Here is a 23888-nt window from a genome sequence, read left to right as displayed (position 1 = left end):
ACTCCGTTTTGCTATTCATAAAATTTTTTATTTTTATTTTTTATAAATTGATTTATTTTTTGCAGCATTTTTAGAAAAAAAACACCACTATTTCATTTTGAACAAAATGACACCGTTTTGTTATGCTAAAAATTTTTTATTTTATTTTTTTATAAATTGATTTTTTTGCGGCGTTTTTCATAAAAACGCCGCTATTGCTTACCTTTAGCGGCGTTTTTATCGCAAAAAATTTTTCATTTTGAACAAAATGACGCCGTTTTGCTATTATAAAAATTTTTTATTTTGTTTTTTATAAATTGATTTATTTTTTGCGGCGTTTTTTTATAAAAATGCCGCTATTTCATTTTGAACAAAATGACGCCGTTTTGCTATTCATAAAATTTTTTATTTTGTTTTTTATAAATTGATTTATTTTTTGCGGCGTTTTTTATAAAAACGCCGCTATTTCATTTTGAACAAAATGATACCGTTTTGCTTTGCTAAAAATATTTTATTTTATTTTTTATAAATTGATTTTTTTATAAAATAAAAAAATAAGTACTCTCAAAATAAATATTGTATATTTTAATAAGAAAACAAATGATAAAATGGTTGTAATTAATTATTAAGTTAGAATTATCTAAATTAAATAATTACCTATATATCCATATCATTTTTATTTTTGTATTTTTCTTATAATTTGGTCCTCTCCAAAATAAATAATTATACATAAATATCCATATCAATCTATTACTTTTTTTAACTTATTTATTAATTCTATTTAAACTAATATATAAATATATCAAATGGTTTAGATTAAATTTTTTAAATATAAAAGCATTAATTAATTGTATAAAATTTTGTCATTTAACAAATCTCAAGTAAACCTTAACCTTAAACCCTCTAAATTAACCATTCAATACATATAAAGTCTATCTATTATATATCTCTTAAATAATTTAAACTATACTCATAATTTCAATATATTTGATTTATTATTATCTATTTTACAATTATATAAGAACATATTTAAAATATAAAGTAAAAAAATAATTAATCTAAACTCAAAACCTTAACTCGATCCCTGAATCCCTAAACCTTAAATCCATAACTCTTAACCCCTAACATCTAACCCCTAAACCTCTAACCCCTAAACCTTAAATCCCAACCCTTAAACCATAATCCCTAATTCATAATCCCTAAATCCATACTCCCTAACCCTTAAAATATGAACTCCTAAACTGGCCTTAAATCTTAAATTAATCATATACCCTAAACTAAAAACCCTAAACAAATTTATTATTATCTCTTTTACAATTGTATAAGAACATATTTGAAATATAAATTAAAAAATAATTAATCTAAACCCAAAACCCTAACTCGACCCCTGAATCCCTAGCACGTCTAACCCTTAAATCCCTAACCCTCTAACACCTAAACCTTAAATCCCAACCCTTAATCCATAATCCCTAAACCCATACTTCCCTAAACCTTAAAATATGAACTCCTAAACTGGCCTTAAATCTTAAATAAATCATATACCCTAAACCAAAAACCCTAAACAAATTTATTTTATCTCTTTTACAATTATTTTAAATAATAGTATTTTAATTTTTCCATGTGTTTTATTTCAAATTATTTCTACGTGCCATTATTTTTTTCTGAAGATTTTAAATATTCAATTAGAAATAAATTGAATTTTATTTAATATGAATAAACCAATTAAGATAAAATATTTTTAGCGACGCTTTTCCAAAAACGCCGCCAAAGCCCCCAGCATTTTTGGCCGCTAAATCCCCGAAAGCTCAGAAAACGGCGTCGTTGGGCTTAGAATTTTTTGCGGCGCTTTCTTAAAAACGCCGCTAAAGCCCTAAGCATTAGCGGCGCTTTCTTAAAAACGCCGCTAAACCCTCGAAAGCTCACAAAACGTCGTCGTTGGGCTTATGTTTTTTTGCGGCGCTTTCTTAAAAACGCCGCTAAATCCTCGAAAGCTTACAAAACGGCATCGTTGGGCTTATGTTTTTTTGTGGCGCTTTCTCAGAAACGCCACTAAATCCCTGAAAGCTCGGGAAACGACGCCATTGGGCTTAGGTTTTTTGCGGCGCTTTCTCAAAAACGCCGCTAATGCTTATTTTCAGCGGCGTTTTTCGTAAAGCACCGCTAATGATCGATCTTTAGCGGCGTTTTTTATCCAAACGCCGCTAAAAGCCTATTTTGGTGTAGTGCCATGCTTGAATTTTTGAATTGGTTGTGTATTTTGTGATATGCCATTGAAGAGAGCTTGTCGTTTTTGTTGTTAGATGATGAAAAATAAATATATGTTGTTAGATTTTCATGTTTTAATTAGTAATTTTTAATAAAAATGTGTATTAAGGACTAAGTTAAGAAAAGTGTAAATTAAGGGACTAAAATGTGAAATATATGACATGCATGGACTTACATGAGCTTAGTGAATATTCGGCTAAGCTATTGTGCAATGAAAGTTTGTCTATTTTGTATTTTGTGAAATAGGGACTAAATTGTAAAAAAGTGTGAAATGTCAGGGGCAAATTGGTAATTTTCCCATTTGTGTGTTTTTGGACTAAACTAAATGATTTATTGAATAAAAGAGTTAATTTTTAATATGTTTAGATCGAGAAATGAAGAAAACAGAATTGGATCGGGGGAAGTCGAAAGTAGTCGAGTAGTCGACTGTGTCCATCGATATCCGAGGTAAGTCTGTAAGCATATAAATGTTGTTAAATTTGATTATATACATAGGTTATATAATAAATGTAATATTATGAATTTTATTTGATGTTGGCCGAATATGATTAAGCTAGAAAGATATATTTTTGAGTTTGATTTGAATAGGTTTAGTATTCGGAAACCTGTACGAGCCCTAGGAAGAGATAGGCTTTTCAATATGTGTTTACGTGTAAGACCACGTCTGGGACGTTGGCATCGACTTATGTTTATGTGTAAGACCACGCCTGGGACATTGACATCTACTTATGTTTACGTGTAAGACCACATTTGGGATGTTGGCATCGACTTGTGTTTACGTGTAAGACCCTGTCTGGGACAGTGGCATCGATTTGTAAATACATGTAAGACCATGTCTGGGATGTTGGCATTGTACGAGCTTTTCGACTATTTGCATATCCTTTTCAATTCCGAACGACTCAACGAGCAATGTTAATTTAAGAACAAATGTGAAAACAAATTTAAAAGTTCAGGTATGTATTTATACCATGTTAAGAAATTAAGGTAAGTTTTATATTGAATTGATGATTCAAGATTATTTAGTAAATGTATAATGTGTAATACGTTTGAAATTATAAGTGATTTTGGTCTATTGTCATAATTGTAAGATATATATATGATGAATATACTTGTATTCTAGTAGTAAATATTCGACTTACATATGCTAAATGTATAAATATATTTATTTGGTTTAGTTAGCTTGGTAAATTGGTTGTATTAATGATAGTGAGAAAAACATGTATATATATATATGCTTTTGACTTACTAAGCTTTAAATAGCTTACTGTGTGCTTGTATTTGTTTACCTTTGTTTTATAGATTTTGAAGTCATTACGAGCTCGGGGATTCGTCAGTAAAGCCTATCACACTATCGACTAATTACGGTATCTTATAAGCTGAAATTTATTTTGGACCTATGGCATGTATAGACTAGATTTGAAGTTTGGTTAATTCAAATATGTATATATTAAAGCCATGCGAAAATGGCTTAATTAGATTGTTGTGCTCGGTTTTGGGTGAATTATGGTTTAGGCATATTTTGATTATGATTAAGCATTTTATGAATGGTATTATATAGATGTGAATGTTATGTGTGATTTGTTTGGATATCAAATTTCAAATGGTATGTTTAACTCATGGGAATTGATTTTAAATGATAGTATAGGTGTATATGTTTGATTAATTAATGTAATTGCCGATATTTATAATTTGATATTTATTTTATAGCATATAATAATATGGGTATGGATTAAGATATATATATATAACTGGTAATGAAATGCTTAGTTTTGTAAGGTAATGTAATGAAATATATATTTTGGAAATGGTTTAAACATGAGCATTTATGCGCATGCATTTAAATAGAAAGTTCAATTATATGTATTTAAACAGGTAAATGATATGTCTTATATGCTTTGGTATTAGATGATCAATTTGGTCAGATTGATATAAGATTTAATTTAGGTATATTCTGCACTAGACGAATTGGTATTAGTTTGGCCACTTCAATTCAATTATTTAGCAAAGGAAATTTGCTATGCCTGGGTTTGCATTCGGTTTCAAATAGGACAAATTAGTTTGATCATATGATTTTATTATAAGCCATGTATATTCGGTTATGGGTTAAATTCATGTTAGTTATTATATTTATTAGTGTAAGGACATAATTTGTTATTCAAGTTGTATTTATATTTGATTAATTTATGTAATATTTGAATAAGATTTTGAGATTTACTAAATAGGTACAAATAGATTATTTGGTTCATGTTTAATTCAAAAAGTGTGGTTGACTATGAAATTTGATTGAGTGTTATATTATCTTAATGAATATATATAATATTTCTTGGAAATGGTAAGATTATATATTTGAATAAATATAGTGAAATATTAATTTTATTCAAATTGATAAAATGTACACCTTTACTATGTTTGAATGGATAGTCTATGTATTCCACTTGATTATTAAGCATGCAAATTTGGTTTACTTGAATTTTATATTTGATTTTGCTAAGCTAAATATATATATAAATAAATAAATAAGTGCATGATTCATTTTATTTTGGTTTTACCATTTATTAATTAAAATTAGAATTAAGTTTTTGGTTCGGTAATGCCTCGTAACCCAATCCAGCGACGGTCACTGATTAAGGGTGTTACAGTTTTCCCACAATATTTACTGACAATTTATTTGCAAATTACTAATGGTTTATCCATAATGAGGTCTGTAGGGATGGGTAAGTTTTGGGGAACTCTTACCGTGCTGTGTAGCGGAATAGGTAGGATCTTTTTTGATAAAATGAAATTGCATTGCCATTAATGAGCATATTCAAGCAAACTAAAAATTTTGAAATGCTATACTGATGTGTTGATCTGAAAAATTGATTGCACTGATTTTCTTGTGTTTAGACTCACACTGAGCTCTTTAAGCTCACCCCTATATTCTCAGGTAACCTACAAGGTTAGGACAGACTCGACATTCAGAAGGCTTGTCTCAGATTATTTGTAAAAGTATGTTTTATATAAACTGTGGTATGGGATTTTTAATTTGGGGTTTATTTGACTTGCATGACATTTAAATTGAATTTAGGCTATTAAACATGGATTTTGATTAATTATGCATGAAATTATGGTTTTTCATTAAAACTATGTTGAATATTACTTTTACGCTGCGATATTATGTAAATGAGTTTTTGAAAAGTAGACAAATTGGAAATCAATTAAGTTTTCAAAGATAGCCATCATTACAAGGAAAATGTTAAAATCAATTGGTTTCCGAAACACGTAGTGTTAGTGAAAAAGAGAAAATACGCTAAGTTTTTCTTCAAAGGTAAACAAATGCTTTAAAGAGGACTGTTTTAAAACTCCGATAATTTTCTTGACCATTTCGGTTGCTAATGTAGCCTTCAGAATCTAGCTGTAACGTCTAGATCGGGTTAGGGAGGTTACACTAGCCGATTCAGTCTGATTCAAACAACCTTGACTATTGAATTAGAAGGAAGAAGATGAAAAAAGAAAAAGAAAAGTTGAAGAGAAATTAAAGAAATAAAAAAGGAAATGAGAGCATTCCATTAAATTTAATGGAGTGACCAATTTGGTCAATTTTTTTAACAATGATGATCAAATTAACAATTTTCTTTTAGTGATCAAAATAAGAACAACCTAATTTTAAAGTGACTAACAAGGTAATTTACCATTGCTTTGATCATAATTTTAATAAGATACATATATTATGTAAAATTTAACATGCTAAAAATGGTTACATAGTGTTATTTCCATATGAATTTTCTATCATGTTTTAATTAATTTTTCATATTATGATGAAGATACATATTAATAGTGTGTCCAACATTATGGAGGCTAATTGACCATATCAAAATAGGGTTTGTATTTGATAAAAACAATTAAAAAATTATATTAAGACAAATGATCAATAAAATTACTTAATAATTTAAAAAATGTTAAAAATTAAAAAATGTTAATTCCATATTTTAAAGTATTATTTTAATTTTTATATAATATTCTCAACAAAATGCAGGCATTTGCCTAATCAGTTAATATAAATAATAAAAAGATTTCAATGTTTTTTCAAAATTTCCTTTTAATTAATTAATTATTTTATTTTTTAAATAAATTAATTAGAGTCAACTTGAGTTAGAGAATATGTTAAATCCGTATAATAAATTAATATTCAAAAATAACACATTAAAGTATTTTTCATATTAATTTTTATATATTTGTTGGTATACTGGTATTTGGATGCATCTCAATTCTTTGGCATTCATCGGAAAAATTGGTTACAAAAATTAACAAAACCTAAATTTACATCTAATCTAATTTCTAAAAATCACAACTTTGGCAAAAATTATTATATCATATATATAATAAAATAATAAAATATATTCATGCACATACATAATCCCGAAACATACATATAATCAAAGAATGTCACATCTTATAAAAAATAATCAAACATGAAGAAGAGAGAGAATTCAATATTGGTTTATACTATAAACATAATACGACCAGACTCTGATACCAATTGTTGGAAAAATTCAATTAAGATAACGATTTTTAATTACAACAAAAGTTTAAAAAAATTGAAAAACTGAATTGGTTTGTGATATTTATAACAATAAACCTTTTACTGAAAAGTATTTGTGGTTTGTGCGAGACGAATCTATATTATTCTCGACTTACAATAAAATGACATTCTTCACTATTCTCGTGCCTCAAATTGTGCTGAGTATGGGCTTAAGCAACACGAGCCAAACATAGAACAAGAAACGATTTAATTATTTTCAGTAGAAAAATAATTCTCTCAATAAAAACTTATAGAAATTATAATTCTCGGAAAATAGAATTTATTCTAAAAATAAATTCCCACTACTTTCTTACAAAATAACAATATATAAAACTTGTATCTAAATGGCTTTAACACTGACATCTATTTAGAAGGAGAGATAGAGCGTCTTAATTGAACAAATGTTACACAAATAATATTTATTTAATAGAAAATGCTCTCCTAATCTAACTAGAAGAGTGATAGGCGGCACACCTTAATAAATATTATTAGGGTTACTTCCCCTCACTTATCATATGAGGGGGATTGAGCCTCTCATGTATTAGGTTCAATTATATGTGTTTCTTGAACTTTTGACCCAAGACTTTATAATTTAATCTAACTCAATATTTCTTTTCTATTTCCCAAAATAAATATTATTTAATTAATTAATTTAGTTAATTAAATTAACTGAATTTATTTTTTAATTAAATAATTTTTTCAATCCAATTCTAATTTTGTTAAAATCATAACAATTTTCCTATAAAAAAATCTATAAAGGAATATATTTAATTTACATATTCAACAAATTCATATTGACTAATTAATTTAATTTTATTTTCAAACATCAATTATTTAATTATAATTAATTAAATAATAATTTAAAAATCTTAAATTAATTCTCAAATCATATTTTTATACTTAGTGAAAAAATATCTTCTTTTATGAATACAACCCATTTCTCTAACTTCATCATGAATTTCTCACGAAGGCTCATCCTTACATTGCTTAATGGATATAAGGTACACAAAGGATTGCTTCAATATCTTGTTTGCTAAGAACCTGCTCATAAACAAGTCTGCCAGTTGTTCGAAGCTCGTGATGGAATGTTGCAACTGTTGCAAACACCACGCTTGATCTAGGTATTTTAATGTTATGGAAAAATGCCCTGCACTTAAACTTCATTTGAAGCCCAAATGTATTTATATGGTTTATATAATGGGGCAAATGGTCTGGAGGATCCCCTCAACCATCATACATCATTTTGGGGAACTTAAAAGTAGGGAGACATGATGCCGTAAATTTTTTTTAATTAAAGGTTCACTTTTATACTTTTTCACTAGTCCTAGAGATTCACCTTTCTAAAAATCCTGTAAATGCTTTTCTATCCTTTCACCATTTTTTCTTCTAAAGTATTCTTACCAGAGTAGTTATAACTATCATCATAATCTTCATCATAACTATCATCCATATCAACATCATCTACCACATTTTCATTACATTGGTTTGCATGTTGATGATCGCAATTGGAATGGGCAGGTTCATCCCCTCCACGCCTTGGGTTTTGATCTCAATTCCTCATGTCTGCTCTTAACTCATCGATAAGCTTTACGTTTCTTTCATTTCTTTCATCTACTTGCCTTTGTCTATTGATTTGCTCTTGGATAAACTTTTGATGTTCTTCGTATCCTTTTTGCTGAGAGTTAATTTGCTCCTCCAAAGCTCTTATCCTCTCTTGTATGTTCAGATATTGTTGACCATCGAACTAATGATGCTGAGATTCTTGGTCGGTTGGTGATGCTCTGGTGTGATGTTGATTATTAGGATTGTAATACCATGGGGGGTACTGATAGAATTGTTGGTATGGGTTTTGTTGATACGTATTTTATTGGTTTTGGTTTTAGGGATTGGCTTGATCTTGTAGGTTGGTATGCTGATTTTCATGGAAGAGGTTTGGATATTGGGTTGTTCTAGCTTGATCTGTGTTTCTCCAATGTTACGACCTATGGGGTCTATAATCTGGTCATGGGTGGGATCAAACTCGATGCTGGGAGGATCAATGACACCTAGATTCGTCATGCTCGTACACGTTCGCCGCACCAATTGTTAACTAGTAAGATGAACAAGGGAGGAAGATGATGGTTGAATGAAGGAGGGTGTGGTGAAAGCTAGGGAAAGATTTAAGTTTTGGGGAGAGTTAGGAAAATCAGGAAGGAGTATGTCCGTTAGTCCTTGTGAGTTGTTTACATGACTCTTTTATAGTGGGAAACAAATTTGGATACTTGTCTTAAGGTCATCGACATTGAAGTCTAATCTTATGTTCTTGGTAGTGATGGTGATGCTACATCCTACGTTTTAGGGTAACTGGCAATCAGTTACCTTAAACCTCCAAGTGGTCTTCATATAGCCTTAGTGAATGTTTCTCTCCAAAGTTCGCTCTCCAAAATTCGCCAAGTTGAGGTTCGTGAACTAATTTGTTTGCAGTGGCATTGATTTTATTAAGAAACTCATATTTAACTCTCTACGAGTAAACTGTGAGGTTCGTAATATATGTTGAGAGGCTGATGAAATTTGCTACATGCGGCATAACTGTTACCAACAAGATTTGGTTTCACCCAAAGACAGTTCCCTTGCAAGTAAAGGTTTCATAGATTTTGAGAGAGCAAGATCTTAAGGGAGTTGTCCTATTAACGGTTGAGACATGTTAAAAGGTCCAGCCTTTAGAAAGTATGAGACGTTGAAGAAGATAGCTTCTTTTTTTTTTTTAATAAAATTTTCTTTGTGAAGGAGACCAAGGGAACTAAAAGCAGAGTGAAGAATGTAGAAAAGATACCATTTTTTAGTGATAAATTTGAGAAGAAAGACTCGAAGGATGGTGCAAATTAAAAAAAAATTAGTTTCTCGATTTTTTATTTTTATAGTTTTAACTTTTTTTTTTTTAGAATTAAGATCTACAATATTGGATGCTCACCCAAAGTTAACAAAAATAGATAATAAAAAAACAGTAGAGTAATTGAGTGATATTTTCTATCTTTTCATGTTGAGTGACAAAAAAAAAATCTTACTAAAGATCTAAATAATTAATAAATATTTTCTAACCGGGGAATAATCTAGTGTATATATAACTTAGCAAAAATCATGAAACTGCACTAGTATTAGCAACACTATTCAAACTAAAAACTATCACACAATTTTCAGTTTGTACAACACAATAAATGCCACTAATGGCAGAGTTCTATGCTCTACGATAATTCTTACGGTTGATCAACATTGTGATGTGCAAACAAACTTACAAAATTTAAAGAAAAAAATGGAGATATACAATTCCAATGGACAATATAGCTGCATATATCACACTCAAGAGCTAAATCTTCACAAAACTCGCCACATATAGCACATTCCAGGTAATGATACTTCTTTCTAACAAATGTGAGGGGGTGTGAGTGACCCTCGTACCTGTATGTCTTCCCAGCCTTGATGAATGGATATTTCCCGAGAACACATCCCCGATGAACAGAAGTATCACAAATCGAGCAACAATAAAACCATTTATTCGGATCTCTTCGTTCTTCACAAATATCACAATAGTGCTGCTCTGGGTAATCACTTTCATCACGATAAGTAAGTTTCAGGAAGTGTTTATCACACTTGTGCCGCACCACGTTCGGAAGTGTAATGCATTCGAAATGCACAGCATACTTGCAACTCTTACATCTGTATCCATCATAAACCCCTAAGCCACAAGCATTGCATTTCCCTTTGTATTTGGAATCCCAGAAAAGAGGATGTTCATGGCTCAGGTAATCGAGAGTATCAGGAATCATAGCACATTTAAGACAAAATGAGAACTCACATTCATCGCAGTTGTAGACGAAACCACAGCATTGTTGAAGACAAATATCACATTGAAAAATACAATTGGTTTCAAGGTCTAGCAAGTGTATGTCAAACCAATGATGCTTCTTCATAGGTATGTCGGCACAAGATTTATGGAGAAAGAAGTTGCATTGCAAACACGAGTAAAATGAACCCAAGATCGAGAGTGTACATCCATCACAATGTTTATCAATATCGTCCTCGGTCATGTCTCCTAGAACTAAGCAATGTTCATGACTGACATGTTCTATCTTCGTAGCATCTCCGTGTTCGTTCACCTCAATGACACAAGTGATTGCGGATTCTATAGGTTTCTCAACCAACTCGTCTGGATTTTCAGAATCAACAATGTAGTACAAATTGGTATCCTCAGTAGCACAATTCACATGAACAAAGTAATTGCAATCATCCTTCAAACAACAATAACACCCATACTCCATTTTCACATCATGATGACAAATCATACACTCTTGCTTTTCAATCTTTGCTTCTTGCTTCAAATACTTGTGGAAAACAAAGTGATTGTGCCGTGAGATTTTGATGACGCGCGGCAAAGAAGTGCACTTCTTATGAACTTGGAGGTGACATATAGAACATATATAGGAAAGATTGTTCCCCTCTGAACCACATGCATCACAAATGAACGATCCTTGCCTCCAAAACAAGTTGAATGGGTGTTCATGGCGAGTTCTATTTTCAATTATAGGGTGAGGCCAAACACATTGGATATGAATGTCCAAATTGCAAGGAGGACAACAATAAAAGTGTCCAGAATGTTTAGCTTGACAAAGCTTACAAAATACTGACTTATTATGAGACTCAAGTTTCAAAGGGTGTAAACGATGACATGGATGATTAATTTCAGTGGGTAATTGAGCACATTTCTTATGAATATAAAATCTGCAATCAATGCAAACATATATAGAATCTAGCAAAGGTTCCTCACATGTGGAGCAAACAAGTTTTTTGAGTTCATCTTTATGGTCTTCAATGAAAAGCAATGGATGGAGGTGGAGGTTATATTTGAATTCAAGGAACTTTTGAGCATGGGACAATAAAGCACATTTGAAATCAAGGGTAAAATCACAAGAAGGGCATCGGTAGATGAAATTCTTACCCGATTCCTGGCATAAAACACAAGAAGAACCACCCGAACCTGCTTGAAGAACAAGAAAAGGGTGTTCCCAATGAAGAGGGTGATGGGAAAATTCTAGAGGCGCCCTTGCACATCTTCCATGGAGATGAAACTGATCGCATTCCTCACAACTAAAGGTGGAACGATCAGAAGACCGCAGGGGATACGACTCATCACGTTTCTCGGAACTAGAGGAGGGAGGATTAAAAGACGGCAGAGGGGGAGGAGGTGGAGGAAAAAAATAATCCCACGCATCACCACCGGGGGAAGGAGCAAATGATGGCAGTGGTGGAGGCGGAGGCGGAGGCGGTGGCGGCGGTGGCGGCGGTGGCGGCGGTGGCGGCGGAGGCTTAGAGGTTTGGGTAGGGAACAATGGATCCCCACAAGCCGAGCAACAAGTTTCTTTGCTTAAACTGCTCAGGTGGTTGAGGAGGAGGGGATGACCACAGAAGTATAGTTGTTGCAGATGGTCTTCCATAATCTCCATCTCAATGTATCAGTAATGGGTTTGACATTTAAGTAAAAGTGGTAAGATCGCTGGAGTGGAGACATAAAAGATAACCAAAAATAACGAGTACTTTATGCTAACTCGTTCATGGCGGCTCTAGGGTTTTCTTTTTTCCCCTAATTTAACCACTCATAATTGTTGTAATTAATCCCTCTTGTTAAAAATTTTATTAATCTCTTAATGGAGTCAATATGGTACATCTGAGTGATTATATTTTTTAAATTTTTTATTAAAGTTAAAGAAGCTCTCTATAATTAATTCAAAACAGTTTTTATTTTTATTTTTATTTTTATTAAGTTTAAATTTAGATGTTAAAAGTTTAAATCCCAACCTTTGTAATTTTTTTAAATAAAAGTATCTTTATAATAATATAACTTATTTGAAATATGTAATATTATTTTAATAATTTTTTAAGCGTCTCATACACTTGCCGATTGAGTTTTAATTCAATTAGTATTGACATTATTATCAGTACAGGAGAACGTAGGTTCGAGTGTGTTAAAACACATTATCCTCCTATTTAAGGGTTTGAGAGGGGCTACGAGTAGCTTTATGTATTATATCATAAAACAAAGACATGAAATCATGATCCTATACTAATGAAAAAAAAGTAAATCAACCAAAAAAAACCCAAAATAACTAAATTATTCTCAATAGGTCAAGTTTTACTACAATTACTTGAAATGCGGTTGGATAACATCCTTTTTCGATTGGGTATGGCTTCAACTATTCCTCAAGCTTGTCAATTAGTTAACTATTGACATATTTTCATTAATGGGCATACAGTAGATATACAAAGTTATCACTGCAAATCCCGAGATATTATTTCAGCATCAGATGATCAAAAATCTAGAACTCTGATTTAAAATTATCTTGATTCATCCACTAATAAGGAATTATCAAAATATTTAACCTTTAACACATTATAATATAAAGAATTAATCAATCAAATAATAGATAGGAAATAAGTTGATTTGAAAATAAATGAATTGCTTATAATAGAATATTATTCTCATCAGACTTAAACTTAACTAAAATAACAAAAAGAAGCGCTCTACCCCTTTTCAGAAGGCATTTTTTTAATGAAAATTAACAAAAATGAAAATGAAGCTGGAAATGAGAAACAATGAAAAAAAATATGTACATATATATATATGTGTCAGGTTCATGACCTAATGGTCAAATTGGATCAGGTGGTAGGCCACTGCAGTCAAGAGTCAAACTATTAAATGGGTGTAGCCAATATCAATGACTTGACAAAAATAGTAGTGCAGACAATATCAATGGCTGTACCCAAAAAAAATTCAAATTATTTAGTGCCGCTAATGATAACGACTGTACCTATTTTTTTATTATTTCAAAAATTAAAAAATATATATTTTTATTGGTGTATGAAATACACATACGGGTGTAGTCAAAGTAACGGTTGCACCTACCAAGAATATTTTTTTAATTCAAGTCCCAATGATTGACTACCGATTTGAGGTTGGATTTTAAGGTCATTTTTGTAAAACAAAGCCTACCTTGGCTATTGACACCAGCAACATGATCCTTCTGCCTCTAACCATGAGCCGTGGATGACCTCATTCCAAGAAAATTGAAGCACTATCAGTCTAACATACTTATCCATAACATGATTAATCATCCATTGCAGCACAGCTTTGTAATCTTCATTCTGTCCTCCATCTACATTCAAAATGGATTGTATAGCTGCAAGTAGCACATTGAAGAGAAAGATCTTGACAAGGCTTATGAAATTTAGCACACTCAAGATATAGTAGTAGCTTATTTGAACAAAAGTGAGAGTGACCGTAACATGTCTAATTGCTCCCAATTTTGATCACGCAGAAGAAAAAGGTGATTTAGGTCTTTAAAAGTCTTGTAATTGTTCAAACTTTTGGATCTTCAGAGATGAAAGTTCAAACAGTGTTCTTTTTTTTTCTTTTACTTCACTAGTTCACATATAAAAATAAACATTTATTTTAGCTGTTTCTTCGAGCATTCAAGTTTCAACACACGTTAGCCAAGATATTTATTTATAATATTTGGCTAATGTATGGTGATTGCATTGGGAGAAAGGGAAAGGCACGTGAAGCGTGAACACAAGACCATTAACATGGATCTCCGAGCACTAAAATACTTAGGGTTTAATTCTGCTCTTAATCTCATTTAGTTTATATATTTTAATTTGATAAATTTTAGTTCCTAAATCAAATAGTAGTTAAAGCTATTCAGTTAAAATAAATTACTAATTATGCGTTGTGTACAGTTGTAAATTTAATCCATATTTTCTTATTGAATTGATATTAATAAACACTAGTATTTCATATATTTTGAACCCTTATTACTTTACTTTTTAGTGTTCCATTAGTGGAATATCATGTTCCAGTTTCAATTGTGCATTTAGTGATATTTAAGCATGCTTTGTTTTTTTTTTTCTAGTTTTATTTTACGCTAACTAGTTACAAGTGATTGTTTCTAAGTGTTTCCGTAACTTAAACTAGGTACATTCGAGCTTGGACGGCAATATCGCAAGTCACCGAGGATGGAAGAAGCATTTAAAAAAAAAACTTAAACAAAGACGAGTGGGTAGTGGTCTCACAACCCAGCGTCGTGACACCGGCCCAATGCAGCAAGCCGTGCTTGACCCAGCAAGTTGCACCCCAACGCTCCAAGCTTCCATGCCGCAACGCCTCTATTTGTGTCTTGTGAGTTCGATTGCTGTTTTAAACCCATGATGCAAGGCTATTTTTGTCCTTTTGAATATTTAAGTTTAAATCAAGTTTGTAATCCTAGTTTGAAGTCAAATAAACTCTACAACTCTATAAAGAGGATCTTTGAGGAGAGACAATATCATATCCGCTCTCAATTTTATTTTGATTTTGCATTTATTTTCTTTATGACTTGCTAAATTATTCTTTTTGAGTTGAAGTAATATTTAAAGTTTGATTCAACAAGTTTGTAAGATTGAATTGTTTCTAATTTTTTTTTGCTCTTTAGTATTTGTATGTCTTCTGGTTTAATTACACTTGTTCAAGTTTATTAAATATTTGGTCAGTATTTGATAGCTTAGAATGATTGCTTTGTCAATTAGATAATTAATCGATCGATTGATTTCTAATATTTTTGACGATTGCATGATTTTTTGTATAGCGTAGGCATGCGGTCTAACTTAAATAAACCTTGATTGTGCATTTGTTGGTTAGAATTGGATCTCTTTCGTTCTTAAAGCTATTGATAAATTAAAGTCCTAAGAGATCATTAAAAGGTTGTTTGCCAATAAGAAAAGCAATTAATGATAATCGTCTTGATTACTGAGAAGGTAAGAATATATTAAGTTACTAGGCCACCGTGAGTAATTATAACCGATTTATTAAAGAATATTGAAATTCATCTTTAGATCAATAATCGTACCCTTAAATCAAATATATTGACTAGAATTTCATTTCATTGATATTTTCCAAAATTTTAGTTCTTGTTTTCTTTGCTTTTTTCTAATTTCTTAATTTTACTTTTTAAAGTTTTCTTTAAACAAAATGTCTCATTCTCTTTTATTTTTATTTAAATTTTATTTTAAAAATATTATTTTAGGAATTTAATTAAGATTAGATTTATCTCGAAGTTATTTGATTAGGATTAAAGCAACCCTTTTATTTTTTTTCCTCTCAATGGTTGGGTATAGAAGAGAAAGAAAAACACGCACAGCAGACTTGAATTCGGTTTTGTTTTGAGTGCAAATGAATTTTACTTTGTATTCCTTTTAAATCCTTGCTCGAGGTGGGGCTTCTACCCCACCAATTTTTATTTCTTTACTTTTTAATCCATAATTGTTGTCTTATTTTCGTATAATTGTTTTCGTATTTTACCAAAAAACAAATTAGCATAGTTCGATTGAGTATGTAATAGGATGACGTTAGTTTACACAACATACACTATTGAGGTTGTTGACTTGAATCAAGTTCTTCTCGTTCATAATGTTAACAAAGAATTAAACTACGAGTCCTGGTCTTAAGGTTGTTAATTTAAGGTTGTTAATTTAGCAAGAGTTACTTGTTGGGTTGTTCTCGCAATTGATCTATCACGACAAAAGAATTGGAGGTTTGAAGCTATTCTTCGATTCAGAATTGAAAACAAAGTTATTTCTAAAGTTAGAGTTCTCAACATATCGGTTAATTTAATTTTTTTCTAAAAATTTCTTATTCTATTTTATTTTTATGTTTATTTCAATTTTATTACGCTTTGATTGTGAAAAACTTAAAATTAGTTAGATTGATCTCTATTAATTATTATTATTTATCAATTTATAGAGTAAATATTTGAATATTAAAATATACTTCAAGTCTCTACTCTTTGTATATGTGAAATTTAGTCTTTGTACTTTTAATTTTAGACATTTAGTCCCTTTATTTTTCTAATTTTAAATTTTAAATTTTAAATCAAATTGTTAACACAACACCATTAATTTCTTTTGTTAAATTTATTAGTGTGACATTGTGAGATTAAACAAAAACTCACTTAGCCACGTAACAACAACAACAACAACAAAAAAACATTGCAATTGACTTGAATTTAACAAATAATTTTAAAAGTGTTAACAACTCTTAAAAGCTACGTCAACTTTTTTTATCAAACTAAAGTATTTCGGCTAATCAACTACATTGTAAAAAATTGAGGTACCAAATTATATCAAAAAGTTGAAGTATAAAGATTGAATCTTAAATTCAAGTGTAGCAAAGGGATCAAAATTGAAATCTGATTGTAGCATAGAGACTAAAATTGAAATTTGAGCTTGCAAAAAATGAAGAGAGTTTATACACGTGTCAACCATCCTTTTATATATAGTTATATAATATAGATATGGATTTACCATTGGTTTAAAATCTAAAAAATAAATAAGCTTTGTTTGTTTAGGTGGACAGGTGTCAAAAAGATGAAGGGTTTGAATACTTTTTATATTGTATATAGATATGAATTTCCGTGCGATTTACCGTCAGTGAACGTGGCCCTAAAAAGAGGAAAATTAATTAACGACACCGTTTAGTTAAAAGACGCAAAGGGCTGTGAATGAGAAAACGACACCGTTGAAAAGAAAACGAAAAACAAACCAAAACAAGATTGGCCCATGCAGGTCTCGAACCTGCGACCTTCGCGTTATTAGCACGACGCTCTAACCAACTGAGCTAATAGGCCACAACATACGTAAGAAATTTTGTTTTTGATAAAATAAAAAAAGAACAGCTCATCTCACCAATCGAATAGATATATAGCTTGAGTTACAGAAGTTTAGTAGTAGGGTGTTTTTATTGGAAATGTTCGTAAAAATAATTTAACAATAAAGTCGGCATTAATTAGTAATTAAATTTCAAGTATATTATCAAGTTTATAAAAATGATTGTCTGAATCTTCTTTATTGGTATTAGACAATTGATGCAAAAGTAAGGCGAATCTAAGGGTTGACAAGGCTGGCCTCTACAATGAAAATTTGTTATTTAGACTCTTAATTTTTTAAAAAAAAAATTTAAATTAATAAAGGTAAAGTTATACTTTGGCTCCTCTAAAATTATAAAAATTTAATTTAATTCTTTAAAAATTATAAAAATATAAACTATAAAAAATTAAAATTTCATTTAATCCTCCCTAAAAAATTGTGCTTGCTTCGCCTCTTAAAGCAAGTTGGGAAATAAATAGAATTACAGAGGAGAAATGGACAATTTATATAAGTTATCAAAATAGACCTATGTATGTTAATAAGAATGGGGTACGCGGTTACCTATATGTTTAATTATTTCTGTGGTTGTAGGATCTATGTTAATCGTGGATTAGTAGGATCTATGTTAATCGTGGATATGGATATCTAACCATCACCTATATGTTTAATTATTTCTAAGTTTTTTTCGCGTGATTGAAGGATTATTTGAGTTATATTTAAACATGTAAAGGTTGAATTACTTGTTAAATAGTCCAGTATTATAGGTAGGCTGAGTTAGAAATTTTTTTAGGAGGTCAGAATTAAATTATATATTTTTATGATAATAAAATTGTAATTTTATTATTTTAATAATTTATATCTTTATAATTTTTAAAAGAGTAAATCAATTTTTTTTATTTTTTGGGACCAAAATACAATTTTATAATTATTAATTTAAAATTTTATATATTATAAAGAGGTTTAAATAGAAAAATTTTTATTTTAGGGGCGACCGGGACCCTGCTAGGCCCTTGGCTTCGCCCCTGCTATAGGCCTAAGATTTTGATAGGTTTTTGGTGATTTGGATCACTTTCACCTGACCTTAATAATAAATTTATATATATTTAATTTAATTATATTTTTATTTTTTTAATAATCAATATTAGCTACTTAATTCAATTCAATTTAATTTCAATTTGAGTAAAAGTTTTTAAAAGATTTTATTCTACTCATGAATATCTTTAATTATACTTCCATATTAACATTTGAATATGCATTTAATATAAATATTTCAAGAAAATAAATAATAAGAGAAATATAGATAAAAAAAACCCAAAGTATTTACATCATACAATTCATAGGCTACTCTATATTATTAGATCTCCAACATAACTTCAATCAATAATAAAAACCCTAATAGAGTCCCCTGCAATTTTTGATTTCTCTTTCATGACTGAATTGAATTCATGGTTTTAAATCCGAAAAAATCTAGCCACTTATTACCTTATGATGCATACAAGTGTGACGATGTAGATCAGAATAGTGTGAAACCTATAAACATTCAAAGAATGATTTTAAGCCTTTGTTGATATATTTATCCGACATATATTCAGATAAGGGTAAGAGATTATAATCCATAGAGATTAAACACATATCCTAAGCTAACACTGAACATTGAATTCAAGTAACATAGATTATTGTCAATTAAAATTTACACTCACCATGTTATTTGTTTAGATGATGAACCAATGTTTGTCGGAGCCAAAGGAGCTAGAGGCGGAGGTGAAGGTGGAGATGGAGGGTTAAAAATTCCTATCAAAGATAAAAAATAGAAAAAAATACTCGATTCAAATGTGAGTATCGAACATTTGTATGTCTAGTAGGACCAACACAAGTTTCTTTAGTTTTCTTTTAAAGCTCTTTTTTATGTTTAGAGGATCTTTCAACAATAACTCCCTACACATATATGAATATTTATCCAATATGTCACAATTGATCCAATCTATTAGGTCGTAGCATGAGTACATAATCTAGAATTGTCCCCAAACATTGAGGGATTATATACCAATAGCCTAACAGGCCAAGTCATGATACGATATGAGCGTCAAACACGAATAATTTAAAAATAAACTAGACAATAAATGCTACTAACCACAAAGGAGCATGTTCTCCGGGGGCTTTTTTTCCTTATCAGGGTTAGGATCAGGATCATAAACTCTCAAATAGAGTTCTTGACCTAAATACCAATTTTTCAAGTGTTGTGATCTCAAATTCCACATTCCAGGATTGTCTAAATATGCATAAACTGCAGTCCATCTTCCAGGATACACCTAACCATGTTGTTTGAAATATTAATTACATTTGATCATGATAGCATATGTTAGATTTGTAATAGCAATAAACATGAAGCTAAAGAAAAAGTATGTTGTCATAATTTAACATCTTAATATATACGTAACAAGTTGTGAGAAACAAATCACCTGAATTGTGGATCTAGCAACCGGATCGTAGGTATTGTAAGAAGATCGAGAGTTCGGTGTCCATTGTTCATCTCCAAACCTAAAAAAGGTTTAAAATGATAATGATTAGTTTCCCTCATGGCAATGGCGGAACGTAGTGGAGACCCAAGGGTCATGTCCTCCCCTAAAATGGTAAAATTTTAATTTAGGCATTTTATAATTTATAAAATTATAAATTATTAATGATAAAATTGTACTTTGGCTCCTCTAAAAATAATAAAAATTTGGTTTAACCCTTTACAATTTATAAAAATATATAATTTAATTTCGTCTCAAAAAAAATTTTCAAGCTCCGCCACTGCCTCATAATATCTAGATAACAAAGGAGTCCACCATCTCAAGATAAAAGAAAGAGGTTACAACTATTAAAATTTGAACTCGACCTATTAATACTTGAACTAATCGAAGGTGGAATAGTAGTATTGGTTTGGTTTCAATCTGATTTCAATTTGGGTATTACTTAAACACATTCAGTTCAGATTGATTTTGGTTCCGTACTTAAAAAACGAAATTACTTAAACCAGATTAATTTTATTTTTATTTTCATTAAATTAATAATTAATTTTTTATAATAGTAATGAAAATACTTTAAAATACAAAAACAGTAAATATTATATTTTTAAAAAAATTATTAGAAACTAATGAATGAATTTAGTTCGGGTCTATTTGATTATCTTTAATACGAATTCATTTTTTTTTTCAAAAATCATAATTTTCTCTTGTAGTTCTAACCGAAGTCTTCACTTACCCAACTACGAAAAAAGAGTAACCATCTAAATGCCAAGTATGAATGATATCTAAGTCACTCTTCAACACCAGCTCAATCCACCCATGATGGATCCCTGATGCTACGAAAACTCCATTCACCGCTTCAACATTTGAAGAATTTGTGGGGAATTTGTCCAGCACATAAACACCATTCCCGCCATTGGCGAAGGCATCAGCCAACTTTAATGGAGTTTCCGGTGTAACATAAGATACATTGTTGATGGTGTAACGAAATTCGCCGTTGATCTCTACAACCGAGCTTTGAAGAACAAAGGATTGCGATAATGTCACGTTTGAAACGTTGAAGCTTCCTTGTGGGTTAGGCCTAGCAGCTCCCGCCGTCAAATTCCACCTCCACAAAATAACACAATAATATGTTTAGTTGCCCAAAATCGAACAGGTTCAGTTTTCAGTTTCTCGATTTACCTGATGGATTTAGCTTGGTTAACGGAGAATTGGATATCGAAGGGATCGGGGCCCGGTGGAAGAGCACCTCTAGGAGGAATAACAGAGTTCCCATAGCGCAACACTGCAACACCGATAAGAGTGCTGGTCCCAGTGGCATTGATCTGTTTAGGAGCCGCCACAATGTAATAATCTTGTTCTTCTTGATCTGCTGTGACGAGCACAGAGTAAGATTGTCCGACGTGCACGTCCAGAGAATCTAATGCCATCTGATTGACATACGATCCTTCTGTTTCAACCAATACCATCCGATGATTCTGAATCCTGAAGTTGACACTCCAAGCGGTTCCAACATTCGATATCCTGAACCAGTATGTCTTACCTGGACATCCCATATAGAAGAAATGATTAAACAAAGAGGAAACTATAGTATGGATATTAGATATACGTGTGATAAATGAATCCATACCTTTTGTTACGGTAAAGGATTCAAAGACTCTTGAATCATTATCGAAATAAGAGCCCTTTCCATTCATCAAGATTTTATCAGGAGAGCTATCATTGGCCCTTGAATTGTTTGAGATCAAGGACCTAATTTCCTGTATGATGCAGTGAAATCATATGCTATCCGATACAAATTTAAATTTTTTTTATATAAATTTGAAAAATCATAATCAGGGTGTAAGAAAATACTAATTACCTCGTAACTTTTTAGATACCAATCTCCGATGAGAAGATCAAATTCGGCCTCGGGTTTGGGGAAGGGTATTTTGATCACCGGACGATTGTTAACTCGAATCGGACCGAACCCACCACCGGCTTTCAAGAAGTTGATGGAGGGGAAATAGATGAAAGTCCCAATTTGGTCCTTCGCCTGAAACTCATAAGTCCAGTTCTTACCAGGTTGGATTGGACAGTTTGTTCCTGAAACTCCATCCTGCCATGAGTTTAGCCTTTGTTCTATCCCATTCCTGCACCACCAACAACATCGAAAACCCTAAGTTTTCCGGTACAAAAGAGTCCGCAGAATGGAAGGGATAGCCGCTGCTGGAATCCGAACCCCAAATCTAACACGTTGAATACTTGTGCAGGACACATACCAGTGTTTGACCCTCATGATCGAATTTGAATAAAATTGAGAAAAACTGGGTTTTTCTTACCATGTAAATAGTAGTGGTTCATCTATATTGTTGAACACATTGACATGAATTACATCATTGGTTGTGGCATTGATAAGAGGACCTGGAAACATTCCATTGATGGTAATAACCTATAAAGAACACATCTCAGATCATTAATACAAATCAAATCAACCCCCCCCCCAAAAAAAAAACAGTAAAATGACTGTTAAAAAAACATGTTTTTAATGATACTTTTTAACAGAAGACAAACATCATTAAAACTAGCTTACAGGTTGTTCTTCAGAAAATGGATGAACTGTTGTATTAATGGCCACATTCCACTCTAAGAAAATATCAGCACCATTAACAATGGTGATTAAGAGTTTGAAGATAAAAACTGATATGAATATTAGCCGAGGGAAGTAATTGCCTGCCATGACAACCGCCGGAAACGGTGGTTGTGGACGGCCACCGTTGTTATGTTGAACAATGAACAAGAAATGCTTATGTTTTAATATTGAATAACTTGGGTTAGGACAAAATACAAAAACTTGGTGGAACTTCCGGGGCAAATAGAAAGGACCAAATTATCAAAAAAAATATTGAGAAGAACGATAATTTGGATGTTATAAAGACATCAGTCCACTGACATGAAATAAGAAAAAATAATTAAATAATTGTATTAAATATTTTTTGCATTTATTCTAAAACGTTGATTTCTCAGACCAATGTACCAATTCCCTTGCTGGCCGAAAAAAAAAGAACACAGCTGGCTGTAGTTTGCTGACAATTGGACTCAAACCGATATTTTTAATGTCATTTTCCATTTAAGAAGTGAATATTGTTGAGTGTTTTTCTCCTTTTTTTTTTTCCTAAAATGTTGGTGTCTATATATTTATATTATATAAGTATTATTCATTGTTACGATATATTAATTAAGTTTTATGCACGGAGACACGTATCCTACTCTACACCTAATAAATATTTATACAATCTTAAACACGTGTAACTTCGCAGGAAAATAAACTCGATCTATGAGCTCAATAAAATCCAGTCTAAATTCATTTGAGTTTTTATCTTAACAAATATGCTCTTAATATGAAAATAAAATTAAGATTTGATATTTATATTATTAATATTTTATCCATATAAGCCATGTGTAATGATCTAATTCTTAAAATTAAATTCAAAATTAAAATAAAATCAAACTATAAGAGAAATATGATATTTCATGTCCTCACCAAATATTTCTATTAAATCCAACCACAACGACAATTTTGTGATTGCAAAATTTAAATTTTATACGTAACATTAAAATAATTTATTTTAAATATTATAATATTAACAACAATTATTAAAAAGTAAAAAAAATTACTTCTCTACTTCTTTTTCTTTGTTCACATTTTTCTTTTTTTATTATCAATAATCATAAATTTAGTAACTGTTTTCTCACTTTATTAATTATTTATATTTTTTCTTAGTTTCTCGTGCATTTTTTTGTAAATATTTTCATTTTTTATTTTTATTAATAATTATTTTAAAAAATATAAGCACTCTATTAATAATAAAATAAAATAGAAGGAT

The 23888-nt window shown here is 30.8% G+C and overlaps 2 protein-coding genes and 1 non-coding gene across 3 annotated transcripts; all 3 read right to left on the bottom strand.

The window, feature by feature from the left end:
• Positions 1 to 9923: 9923 nt before the first annotated feature.
• On the bottom strand, positions 9924 to 12433 carry LOC107902453 (uncharacterized). The gene has a single exon (XM_041094687.1). The coding sequence runs from the start codon at positions 12280 to 12282 to the stop codon at positions 10039 to 10041; it is 2244 nt and encodes a 747-aa protein (XP_040950621.1). The 5' UTR covers positions 12283 to 12433; the 3' UTR covers positions 9924 to 10038.
• A 4986-nt stretch (positions 12434 to 17419) lies between these two features.
• On the bottom strand, positions 17420 to 17493 carry TRNAI-AAU (transfer RNA isoleucine (anticodon AAU)). Its single transcript has one exon. It is a non-coding gene; the product is annotated as a tRNA-Ile (tRNA).
• A 1298-nt stretch (positions 17494 to 18791) lies between these two features.
• On the bottom strand, positions 18792 to 23168 carry LOC107960604 (monocopper oxidase-like protein SKU5). The gene is made up of 10 exons (XM_041094686.1): positions 22595 to 23168; positions 22344 to 22453; positions 21884 to 22154; positions 21653 to 21782; positions 21205 to 21565; positions 20759 to 21130; positions 19972 to 20050; positions 19644 to 19821; positions 19213 to 19303; positions 18792 to 19042 (listed from the first exon to the last, which is right to left on the bottom strand). Exons 1-10 carry the CDS (start codon positions 22739 to 22741, stop codon positions 18991 to 18993), a joined length of 1791 nt encoding a protein of 596 aa, XP_040950620.1. The 5' UTR covers positions 22742 to 23168; the 3' UTR covers positions 18792 to 18990.
• Positions 23169 to 23888: the final 720 nt, after the last annotated feature.

The sequence above is a fragment of the Gossypium hirsutum genome, chromosome D05 (genome assembly GCF_007990345.1).
Source record: "Gossypium hirsutum isolate 1008001.06 chromosome D05, Gossypium_hirsutum_v2.1, whole genome shotgun sequence".
In the NCBI taxonomy this organism is placed as follows: Eukaryota; Viridiplantae; Streptophyta; class Magnoliopsida; order Malvales; family Malvaceae; genus Gossypium; species Gossypium hirsutum.
The sequence above is the reverse complement of the archived record's forward strand: the minus strand, read 5'-3'. Positions and strand labels throughout refer to the sequence as shown.